The following is an 11,125-nucleotide window of genomic DNA, read 5'->3' as shown; positions in this document are numbered from 1 at the left end:
CTCTGGGCAAGGGTGGGTGTGATCCTGGGTGTCCTCAGAAATGAGGGTGGGGGCCAAGGGGGTGTAAGGACTCAGGCTGGCATTCTGCCTCCTCCCCCACTCAGACCTCGGCCTTCCATCTGGCTGTCCTCAGCCTGAGGTCCAGCTCACCCCTGTTCCCAGCCCAGGCTGACCCCCATCTACCCACCCCAGGTTCGTTTAGGCATCAAAACCAGGGTCCCTCTGTGCCCCCTTCTCAGCACTCCATCCCTGGGGTTCTGTTTTGGATCAGTGTCCTTTTCTCCCCAAGGACAGGGGCCTTTAGAATTGTCTGGGTCCCCAGAGCCTGTGAGACCTCCACCCTGCCAGACTGCACAGCTCCATCAATAAACACTTGAGTGATGGCTGTGTGTCTACAGATTGCAGCTCACTGTGTGGGTGGGCCCTCGGCCCCTGTGTGGTGGACACTGTGAACCTCTGGGGTGCGGGGCCAGGAGGCGGTGCAGACACACACAGCCCCCTCCCACCTGCCTCCGCAAGGCTGGGCGCGCTCCAGGAGTCCCCTCTGCCCAGACAGGAGCTCCAGCGGGAGTGGGGTAGGGGAGGGGGAGCCTGTCGGGCGCCAGGTGCGGCCTGCACTGCCTGCAAGTAATGAGGGCCTGGGGACACGGGGGGGACGCACCTGCTCCGCTTGGCGCCCCCAGCGCCACCTGCCCCGCCCAGGGGGCTTCCCCGGAGACTCCCCAGACGCCCGCGGCGCCGTGGGGGCGGGGCGGCCCCAAGGGCCAGAGCAGGGTGCGGGCCGGGCGGCGGCGGGGACAGTGACGCGGCCTCGTGCGTCCGTGTCCGCGGCGGCTGTGCGGGGTCCGGGTGCACCCGCGGCGGGGACGACCCGGGCCGGCGCTGTGCGGGCGACACGCGCGTCTCTGCGGGCTGCGCGGGGTCCGCGGAGCGGCTGGGGGCGCGCGGCGCGGGCGCGGCGCTGGGCGCGGGGGGCGCTCCCGGCCGGGATGAGCTCACCGCAGTCGCGCCGGGGCTGAGCGCCGAGCCGGGCGGCGGGCGGCGGCTCCTGGCGGCTCCGCGGCGGGCCGGGCCGCGGCCACCATGCTGGGCCTGGACGCGTGCGAGCTGGGGGCGCAGCTGCTGGAGCTGCTCCGGCTGGCGCTGTGCGCCCGAGGTGAGCGGCCGGCGGGACCCGGCGGCCACGTGGGCGGGGGGCTCCGGCGGGAGCGGAGGGGGGTCGGCGGGGCGGGGCCGGCCCCTCCCCCGCGGAAACTTTGGGGGCGCTTGTGGGGACCTCGTGGGCGGTCCCCGGCTGGGCTCTGGTGGGGGGCTTCGTCCAGGCTCCACACTCACGGGAAAAGAGCCAAGAGTGGGCGGGCCTGTTCGTGAGGCAGGGGCGGCAGGGGGACCCTCCCCTTGGGAACCTGCCCTGAGATCCCGTTCCTTGGGTGGGGCCCCTTCAGGGCGTGTGCTGACCCCTGAGAAGACTGGGCCGCAGCGGGCAGGGACTGGGAAAGACCCTGTCCCACGACACTATGGGAAGGGGCCTAGCGAGATCTCTAGCCCAAAGCACCCTGGGAAGGGGCTCCCAGGACGGTGGGAAGGACTCAGAGAGACCCCTGCCACAAAGCACCCTGGGAAGGGGCCTTGGGAGACTGAGTCTGGAGGCAGTGAGGAGGGGGCCGCGGAGCACAAGCTGAGGGGTTTAGAGACAACTCCCCCAGGAGCACTATGGGGAGGAACCCCTAGGACTGTGGGAAGGTGTGCAGAGACCCCAGTCCCAAAGCAGGATGTGGGGACCCAGAGGCCCCAAGAGCATTGTGGGAATATGGGAAGTGGCCAGGAGCGATGGGAGACCCTAGAGGCCTGTGAGGGCAGAGCCTCTGCTCTAGGGGAGACCTGGGAGGTCACTATCTGCAGTGGTGCCCCCAATCCTTGGGGCTGTCCCCCATGTGGGGTCTTCCTTCCCCCACCTTTGGCCTCAGAGTCAGGGAGGGGCCCTGGTGGATGGCTGGGCCAGGAGAAGGCAGCTGGTGCCTCCGTGGCTGTCGCTTGGCTCTGTCTTTTGGGAGCCTTCTCCAGCCACCAGGGCTTCTCCTGAGGGGTTTGGGTGTGGGTGCTGCTCTGCGTCTCCCCGGCCCACCCTCTCCCTGAGCCCCCACCGGCTTCTTCTTAAGTTCCTTTGGGCAGTGAGAGGTAGAGCTGGCCAGATGAGGGGCTCCAGTTTGACCAGTGAGTGCCAGGGTCAGCTGGCACAGCTGCTCACGTACCTCCCCGACCCCCAGTCCTCCTGACTGACAAGGAGGTGGGGCAGCTGCCGCCAGACGAGGCACTGGACGAGGCTGTGCCGGAGTACCGGGCCCCGGGGAGGAAGAGCCTCCTGGAGATCCAGCAGCTGGACCCGGATGATGAGAGCCTAGCCAAGTACAAGCAGGCGCTGCTGAGGCCCCTGCCTCCCGTTGTGGGTATGCTCCCACCTTGGGCTGGGAGGGGAGGGGCGGGGGCGGGGGCATCCTGTAGACTGCCGCTTTCTCCTCAGACCCAAGCCTGCCCAACGTGCAGGTGACCAGGCTGACACTGATGTCTGAGCAGGCGCCGGGGCCCATCACCATGGACCTCACAGGTAACTCCCAGGACGCTGGGTACGACCTAAGCCCTGGGTAGGGACCTCACGGGTGACTCCCCTCTGCAAACTACAGACTGATCTTCGGGGTAGAGACCTGATCACGTGGATGTCTTAAGACCCACCCATGCCCCATCTCAAGCCCTCAGACCAATCACGTAGACCTCAGAGGTGCAGCCCCCCTGAGCTCCAGAGGCAGGGTCTCCCCTGTGGCGGGAGTTCACCTCCTGGCTGTACTTGCCCTGACAGGGGAGCTGGCTGCGCTGAAAGATCAGGTGTTCGTCCTGAAGGAGGGTGTTGAGTACAAAGTGAAGATCACCTTCAAGGTGAGAGCAGCTGTCATGGGGGTGCCAGCCAGCCTCAGGCCCAGCCCCCAGAGGGACCCTGACACCCTCTGTCCCTCAGGTCAATAAGGAGATCGTCAGCGGCCTCAGATGTCTGCATCATACCTACCGCCAGGGCCTGCGTGGTGAGGGCGGTGTGACAGGGCGGCCGAGGGGCTGCAGGGTGGGGCAGGTGGGCAGAGAGCGGCCCCTGACGCCCCCGCCCTCCCTCAGTGGACAAGGCCGTGTACATGGTGGGCAGCTACGGCCCGAGTGCCCAGGAGTACGAGTTCATAACTCCAGTGGAGGAGGCGCCGCGGGGCGCACTGGTGCGGGGTGCCTACGTGGTCACGTCCTTCTTCACCGATGACGACAGGACGGACCACCTGTCCTGGCAGTGGGGCCTCCACATCTGCCGAGACTGGGAGAGCTGAGCGCCGCCCACTGCCGGGGTGGCTGTCTTCCCACTTGGGGTTCTTGTCTCCCCCGCCTGTCAGTCACTGCACAGGGACCCCTGAGCACTCCCCAGCCCCCTCGATCGGTGACCAGATCCCCCCACGCCCTCTGCCCTGTCCCAGGACACCCCCTCCCCGGGCCTGGCCCTGTGCCCTGAACAGCCCTATTAAACGTCACCCTGTCTCCACGCCCTTGGTGTCGCCTCTGTCTGCCTCCCCTCCCCCGGGGGTGGGGGGAGCCTTGTGGCCTTATCTTCCCTGCGACGGGGCCTGGGTGCCACGTGGCGGCTGCAGCTTGGCCCCCGGCCCCCTTATCTGCCCCAGCCCCGCGGGCCCGGCACTGCCATGGACGGCCAGCTGCTACCTGTGCTGCTGCTGTTGCTGCTCAGGGCCTGGGGCCCACGGGGACAGGGGACAGGGCCTGGGGGTTCCTTGGAGGAGCCCCCCAAGGAGGAGGTACCCGAGGAGGTGCCCGAGGAGGACGGGATCTTGGTGCTGAGCCAGCGCACTCTGGGCCTGGCCCTGCAGGAGCACCCCACCTTGCTGGTGGAGTTCTGTGAGTGCACAGGGCCAGCGGGGCCAGGGGACCCGTATGGCCCACCCAGGGGGTTCAACTCCTCACTCCGTGGATGCGGGGGCTTTCCCTGAGGGCACTCAGCCCCCACTGTGCTCCTGGGGCTCATCGGAGGGCACCCAAGGCAGAGCCCTGAGACTGAGCTGGACCTGGGGGGTCCTGAGCAGGTGGGGGGGGGCACAGGTGCCGAGGAGACCAGGGTCATTGTCCTTTGCAAACTCGTTCTGTAGAGGGCCGGAGAGCACTCAGGCCTTGCATGTTCTGTGGTTTTTTTACGACGCTTTACACGTGGGAAAGCCACTGCTGGCTGGCAGGCCCCTCAGTCAGCCGTGTATGGCCGGGGAGCCCAGCCTCAGAGAGCAGCAATGTGAGGATCTTCCTCCAACCCTGTCGGGGGTGGTGGCCACCGCGCCACGCTGGGGTCTGGAAGGGCTGGTCTCTGCTGTGTGGGCTCGGTATGGCTGTGGCTTGGGTGGGCCCCCAGAGGAGGGCAGTGTGTGGACAGGTCGTGCTTGCTCCCTCCGGGCCTGACTGACCCCAAGGTCTGCCAGCTCTGGCCAGGAGGGAGCAGGAGCTGGGGCTGGGGCCGTGGAGGCGGGCGCTCTCATGGCCCTGTCCCCCAGACGCCCCGTGGTGTGGGCCCTGCAGGGCGCTGGCCCCCGAGTACAGCAAGGCGGCTGCCCTGCTGGCGGCAGAGTCAGCCAGGGCCAGGCTGGCCAAGGTGGACGGGTCTTCGGCGCCGGAGCTGTTGGAGGAGTTTGCGGTGACAGAGTACCCCACGCTCAAGTTCTTCCGTGACGGGAACCGCATGCACCCGGAGGAGTACACCGGTGAGGGGAGTGGGCGTGGGGGTGGGGGCCGGGGCTGGGCCCAGGCTGAGGGGACTCTCCACAGGCCCCCGGGAGGCCGAAGGCATTGCTGAATGGCTGAGGCGGCGGGTGGGGCCCAGCGCCACACGGCTGGAGGATGAGGAGGGCGCCCAAGCACTGATAGAGGCCCGGGACGTAGTGGTCATTGGCTTCTTCCAGGTGAGCTGGTGGCACGGGGGGCCAGGCCACGGGAGCAGGGCCTGTGGCGCCAGCTGGCCTCATAGGCTTGGGCTCCTTAGAACCTGCAGGATGAGGATGTGGCTACGTTCCTGACCCTGGCCCAGGAGGCCCTGGACATGATCTTTGGCCTCACTGACCAGCCGAAGCTCTTTCAGAAGTTTGGCCTCACCAAGGACACCGTGGTCCTCTTCAAGAAGGTGGTTCAGGGCTGAGGCAGGGGTCAGGGTCAGAGCTGTGGCTCCTGCTGACCCCCCCGGTGTTGTCCAGTTTGACGAGGGGCGGGCGGACTTCCCAGTGGACGAGGAGCTGGGCCTGGACCAGGGGGATCTGTCACGCTTCCTCCTCACGCACAGCATGCACCTGGTCACAGAGTTCAACAGCCAGGTGAGTCGGGCTGCACGTGCGAGTGCAGGTGTGCGGACAGGGAGTGGGGGGTGCCTCCTGAGCCAGCCCCATGAGTGTGGCCTGCCCTTGCAGACGTCCCCTAAGATCTTTGCGGCCAAGATTCTCAACCATCTGCTGCTGTTCGTCAACCAGACACTGGCCCCACACCAGGAGCTGCTGGCGGGCTTTGCGGAGGCAGCTCCCCCATTCCGGGGGCAGGTACTGGTGGGCCAGGGGGGCGGGGCAGCAGGGAGGCGGGGTGCCCAGCGCGGATTCCTGCTGGCAGGTGCTGTTTGTGGTGGTGGACGTGGGCGCCGGCAACAACCACGTGCTGCAGTACTTTGGTCTCAAGGCCGAGGAGGCACCCACCTTGCGATTCATCAACATGGAGACCACCGAGAAGTACGCGCCTGAGGACGGGGGGTTGGTCACTGCAGCCTCTGTGGCCGCCTTCTGCCATGCAGTCCTCAGCAACCAGGTCGAGGTCCGCTGCAGGGCTGCCCACCCGGGAGACGGGGTGGGAGCAGCAGCTCTCGGGAGAGATACCCAATGAAGCCCCTGGCCCGGTTCCCCACAGCCCTATCTCGTGAGCCAGGAGGTCCCCCCCGACTGGGACCAGCGGCCAGTCAAGACCCTTGTGGGCAAGAATTTTGAGCAGGTGGCTTTTGACGAAACCAAGAACGTGTTTATCAAGTTCTGTGAGTGCAGAGGGCAGTGGGTGGGTGAGCAGGTGGCTGGTGGGGCCCCCGCTGGCCGTGCTGACGCTCCCGGTCCTAGATGCCCCGTGGTGCGCCCACTGCAAGAAGATGGCCCCCGCCTGGGAGGCACTGGCAGAGAAGTACAAGGACCACGAGGACATCATCATCGCTGAGCTGGACGCCACGGCCAATGAGCTGGAGGCCTTTGCTGTGCACAGCTTCCCCACCCTCAAGTACTTTCCGGCAGGGCCGGGTGGGAAGGTGAGGCGGGACCCCTGTCTTCTTTGGTCTGAGGCTCAGTTTGGGCATTCCTCGGGCTGTGTCCTGTGTCCAGGAGATAGCGTGTGGCCTTGGAGGGCGGGGCCTGGGATGGGTGTGGCCTGGTACAGGAGGGGTGCAGCAGGGAGGGTGTGTCCTCCAGATCCTGCTGCCCCTCCTCAGGTGATTGACTACAAAGGCAGCAGAGACCTGGAGACCTTCTCCAAGTTCCTGGACAGTGGGGGCCAGCTGCCTGCAGAGGAGCCCACAGAGGAGCCCACAGCTCCCTTCCCGGTGGGTGCCTCTGTCCCAAGCTTCTAAGACTATGGACAAGTCCTCTGGACGGGGGGCTTTGGGGCTGATGGGCAGGAGTGGGCAGAGGGCGCAGCTTCCAGCTGGGCCTCGGTGACCCTTTCCAGGAGACGCCAGCCAATTCCACCCCAGGGCCCAAAGAGGAGCTGTAGCCGCCCCACGTCCGTGAGGGGGAGCGGTGTCCTCCGGCACCTAAGGAAGCTGTGGGCCGTGAATAAACGCCTTTGCTCCTGGACTGTGTGTGTGGTTCCTGAGCACGGCTGGGCACTGGCCCTTGGCTTTGGCGAAATCTCAGCCTCCTGGGGCCTGTTCCATCTTGGACGGGACCCAGCCCATGCCCCCAGCTCTCCTGGGTGGATCCTGGCTCGGGTCTGAGCCTGGGCCCCCACCTGGACAGGAAGGGGGCCTGGCATTGCTGCCGGCTTCAGCCCCACCCTCTCCAGAGCCCTGCCAGCGTGGCTCCACAAGACACCCCCCACTCCGTGACCCTCGGACGCTGGTGTGACCTCCTTTGCTGCCGGGGCCTGACACGTGCTGCACACAGCCAGGCCAGGCTAGAGGGGATGGGCCACACGTGCCAGGAGCTGGCCAAGGAAGACATGCCTGCCAGCCAGGGCCCCACCGAAGCCAGGTGCACTCCACAGCCAGGGAAGGTTCAAAAATGGTTTTATTTCATTATTATCCAAGTACCTTTGAAAACATAATTGTACAAGTCAGCGCGTGAAAAACGGGTCTCGGGGCAGCCCCCTGCTGGCCCTGGCCTGAGAAATGTACATATTTACACGGGCCCTTAGGAGGGAGGGGCCGGGCCCTGCGCAGCTGGCCCTCTGGAACCCGCGGGCGCAGGAGGGAGGGCACTGGGGTGCTCTGTCGCCAGATCCACACAGTGGTGGGCAAGAGACAAGCTGCGCTGAAGGCACTCGGTGACGTGTACAGTTTACAGAGGCCCTCGCAGGGCCCCTGTGCCCCAGACCCAGGCTGGGCCCGACCAGGGCATGGTATGGCGGCTAAGTCCCAGAGGGAGAAGCAGAGCCTGTGGTGTGAGCACCCGGCGAGGCGCCCGTGGGCTGGCTAGCAGCAGGGGCCGCTGGGGAGGGTCATCTCGGCGGCCCGAGGTGGCCTCCCTGCTCAGGCGGACTCTCCAAGTATTGGAGTATTGGACGGGGGACGGGGTTCCCTCATCGGCAGCGGGACAGAAGCCCGTGGGCCCACTCAGAGGGACCCCCACCACGTGGACAGATGGACCGGGGGGTGGCGGCGATGGGGCAGGCAGCGCCTGGCCTTCCCCCAGCAGCTGTGTGTCTGCCACACGTGAGAGCACGCGACATGCACAACCCTTGGTGGCTCTCAGTGTGGTTGCCCCGTCCTGCCTGACGAGGGCCCGGCCAGGCGCAGAGGCCAGGCCTGCGGTCAGTCCACCTTCTCCACCTTGCCAATGATCTTCTCCTCGAAGACGGGCAGGACGGCCTCATCCTCCCGAACCTCCTCGAACACCACTCCACAGTCAAACTCGTCACTCACTTTCTTGAAGTAGTATCTGGGTCGGGGGTGAGGGAGGCGTAAGGGGGCATGAGGGTCTGCCCATGCCCCCACACCCCTGGCCCCCACACCTAGGTGCCCCTCGACCCCATCGTCCCACGTGTGCACTGGAGCTTGGCAGCTGTGCTCCGGGCACTTTTTGCAGGGCACGCCAGCTGGTTCTGCCTGGTGCCTGTCTGTTGGAGGGTCAATAGTGACCATATGTGGGGTCCCATGCAGTGGATTCTAGTGTGCTGTGGGGGAGAAGCAGGTGGGCACAGGGTTTCTGTTCCCCAAGGGCTTAGCCTGTCGTCTCCATCGGGGTAACAGGCTCCCAACTCAGGCCGAAGTAGAAGACAGTGGAGACTTGGCCCTCCTCCTTGGCCCTCCTCCAGTGGGCGCATCTAAGGGGTGCTTTCTCGGCCACTTGGTGGACAGAGGACATCACCCACCCGAGCCCACCACGGGCCGTCTGCCCCTGCTCCTCCTACAGTGCTCACTCAGGAGCCTCTAGGGGCTGGTCTGAGGCTGGCAGGGGCAGGGCCGAGCAGCCCAGTGCAGAGGATGGGGGGAGGCACAGCTTCCACAGACCAGTGAAAAGGGGCTGAATTAGGAGGTGGAAGACAGGGCCAACCAAGGTCAGGCCAGCGTGGGGACTGTCAGGGCACTGTGCTCAGGCCTCTGTTTCCCCACCTTTAAGGTGAGGGCCCTGAACCAGGTCCCTCCAGACCCCTCAGTCAGCCTGGAGGCCTCAGTCACCTGGGGCCAGGAGTGGGCCCGCAGCCTGGGGCCGCCCACGCTTCACCCATGAGGGGCTCACGTCAACAGCCCAGGGGGGGACAGGCGGGTTAAGGTGGAGACAAGGACTAAATGAGATAAAAACAGGGCAGAACAGGACACCTAGCACACGACACCCTCTCCTGGGCAGGGTACCTGCTCACCGAAGACCCAAACAATGGGCCAGCCCTGGCTCCAGCCCCTCGGCTCTCACCTGTAGTTCCCTTTCTTGGTCAGCAGCTCCTTGAACTGGCCCAGGGTGACCGCACGACCCCTCACCAGGGTCCGGTAGGGGATGGGCTCCCCGCAGAAGTAGTAGGCCACGACGATGCTGTCACATGGCTGGGTGCTCCCACCACCCGCCTTCCTCTGTGATTTCGTCCTGGGGACAGAGACACAGCGATGATTGCTGGTCTCAGGGTCCCACAGGGCACCCCCAACGGGCCTCAGGCCCCCCAGTAAATGATGGGACAGGGCCGCAGGGGTGAGCTGTGTCATGTTCAGAAATACCACGTGAGCACAGGCCCACTGCCCACCCCACCCCTATGCAGCATCCAGCCCTCTGGGGGCCTTGCCCCGCGTGGTGTCAACCCAGGGCTCCAGTGCCGCACCAACCTCCCCTGCTCCAAAACACACAGCGCATCTCCCACCCGCCAGCTGCCCACGTCTGGCCAGTGCCTCGGCTCGCCTCCACCCTCCTCCACCCGTGGCAAAGCCCCAGGTCTCATGTGGCCTGAGCTGGCTGGTGAGTGGCCCCTCTACCCTGACTACACACAAGTGGGTGAGCAGGCTTCTCAGGTCCGAACACATGGTGGGTCCCTCTGCTGGGCTTCTTGTGACAGCCAGGCCACTGGACCAACACAGCCTGCCTTTCGTCGGGGCTACACCGCGTGTATGCTAGTAAGGCCTAATACCCTAAAGCTTCAGAACCATCTGATGGCCAAGTATTGATAAAGAGAACTGTGACGGATCTTGAAATGGACCTGTTCCACAGCGGAGAGCTTGTCCAAGACCAGAGGCAGTGGCTGGCCAGACTTTCAGAGAGGGCGGGAGGTCAGCACTGTCTCCTGCCCAGCTGGGGTGGGACCCTGACCCTGACGGGCACTGGGCAGCCACTTTGCATCTGGAATGACAGGCAGCACCCTGTCTTCTAGCGTCCCTCGTCCCTGTGTGACCACTCCGGAGCCAAGTGGGTGCACCCGGCCAGGCGTGCTGAAGCATCATTTGGGGTAAGCATGGCGGGGCGACAGGCACTGTCTACATAAGTCTGGCAGGTCCCCAACACCCACCCTGCTCCATGTGAGCCCAGGGAGCAGACACGCAGAGCCCTAATCCCTGCGTGTCACTGCACACGAAGCATTGGCGCACACGCACCAACAGAGCTGATGCCTTCTGTGGGCAGCACACCAGGGGGATCGTGGCTGCAGTCCCGACCCTGTCAAGCCAGACTGTCTCAGCCCAGCAAGTCCCGAGGCCGGGCTGGGAGGCTCGGAAAGTAAAGGCAGGCGGGGGGCGCGCGGCCAGAGCAGGGGAGGCGGAGCGGACCTCCTCGCTGGCCTGCGGGTCATTCGTCACCATGTGGAGGGTCAGCGTCTCCTCTGACAGAGACAGGAAGAAAAGGCTTGTAGACAGCTTGAGTCCAGCCCCGTCTCTTCAAGCGTGGTGCCCGAGCTCCCGTCCCGGGAAGAGTGGCTCCACCATGGGAGCTGGCCCACGATGGGGGCTGGGTGGGCGTGCCGGGAGGACCCGCGGGGGGCGCACGTACTCTGTCTCGGAGAGCTCCAGGTCGGATACCGCTGGCACCACGCTCAGCACGGGCGTGCACGCTGGCCTGATGCAGGAGCGCCCCCGCTGGATGACCTCCTGCACATACCTAGGGAACAACCGCGCCAGTGAGCCGCACAGGCCTCAGGAGGGCGTCCACCAACGCTCCATGGCGACAACGGGTGACAGGCAGACGGAGCAGGGGATCCCCAAGAGGGTCTGTCACCACAAATCAGGCTCCCCCCGTGTGAGACGGACAGGACACCAAGCCCTTCGTGGATTGCGGAGCACCGGACTGGAACATCAAGGGCTCCGTCAGGATCCGTCGAGAAATGGCTGTTGCTTTAGTCGATCCCGAGTTCCCAGAGTCCTCATCTGGTCACAGAGCCCTTGGTTCCCTGGAACACA

At 65.5% G+C, this 11,125-nt stretch overlaps 3 protein-coding genes across 4 annotated transcripts in view; 2 read left to right on the top strand and 1 right to left on the bottom strand.

Moving 5' to 3' along the window:
• The first annotated feature begins 632 nt into the window (after positions 1-632).
• Positions 633-3,571, top strand: ARHGDIG (Rho GDP dissociation inhibitor gamma). The gene is made up of 6 exons (XM_058570503.1): positions 633-1,156; positions 2,268-2,447; positions 2,522-2,605; positions 2,855-2,931; positions 3,011-3,074; positions 3,163-3,571. Exons 1-6 carry the CDS (start codon positions 1,084-1,086, stop codon positions 3,360-3,362), a joined length of 678 nt encoding a protein of 225 aa, XP_058426486.1. The 5' UTR covers positions 633-1,083; the 3' UTR covers positions 3,363-3,571.
• A 57-nt stretch (positions 3,572-3,628) lies between these two features.
• Positions 3,629-6,888, top strand: PDIA2 (protein disulfide isomerase family A member 2). Its single transcript, XM_058570504.1, has 11 exons — positions 3,629-3,939; positions 4,581-4,787; positions 4,852-4,985; positions 5,066-5,203; positions 5,274-5,390; positions 5,484-5,609; positions 5,677-5,874; positions 5,968-6,088; positions 6,168-6,349; positions 6,530-6,640; positions 6,766-6,888. Exons 1-11 carry the CDS (start codon positions 3,729-3,731, stop codon positions 6,808-6,810), a joined length of 1,590 nt encoding a protein of 529 aa, XP_058426487.1. The 5' UTR covers positions 3,629-3,728; the 3' UTR covers positions 6,811-6,888.
• Positions 6,889-7,307: 419 nt separating this feature from the next.
• The window catches only part of AXIN1 (axin 1), a 56,508-nt gene continuing 52,690 nt past the window's right edge, over positions 7,308-11,125 (bottom strand). The window contains exons 9-11 of one of the 2 annotated variants that reach the window (XM_058570501.1): positions 10,719-10,826; positions 9,168-9,335; positions 7,308-8,195 (exon numbers count right to left, since the gene is read on the bottom strand). In XM_058570501.1, coding sequence (XP_058426484.1) covers positions 8,069-8,195; positions 9,168-9,335; positions 10,719-10,826 — 403 coding nt within the window. In that variant the 3' untranslated portion in view covers positions 7,308-8,068. The remainder of the gene's footprint in view (positions 8,196-9,167; positions 9,336-10,718; positions 10,827-11,125) is intronic. The other variant, XM_058570502.1, reaches the window with a different exon arrangement.

The sequence above is a fragment of the Diceros bicornis genome, chromosome 26, assembly GCF_020826845.1.
Source record: "Diceros bicornis minor isolate mBicDic1 chromosome 26, mDicBic1.mat.cur, whole genome shotgun sequence".
NCBI classification, from domain to species: Eukaryota; Metazoa; Chordata; class Mammalia; order Perissodactyla; family Rhinocerotidae; genus Diceros; species Diceros bicornis.
This window is presented reverse-complemented; position numbering and strand designations above follow the sequence as displayed.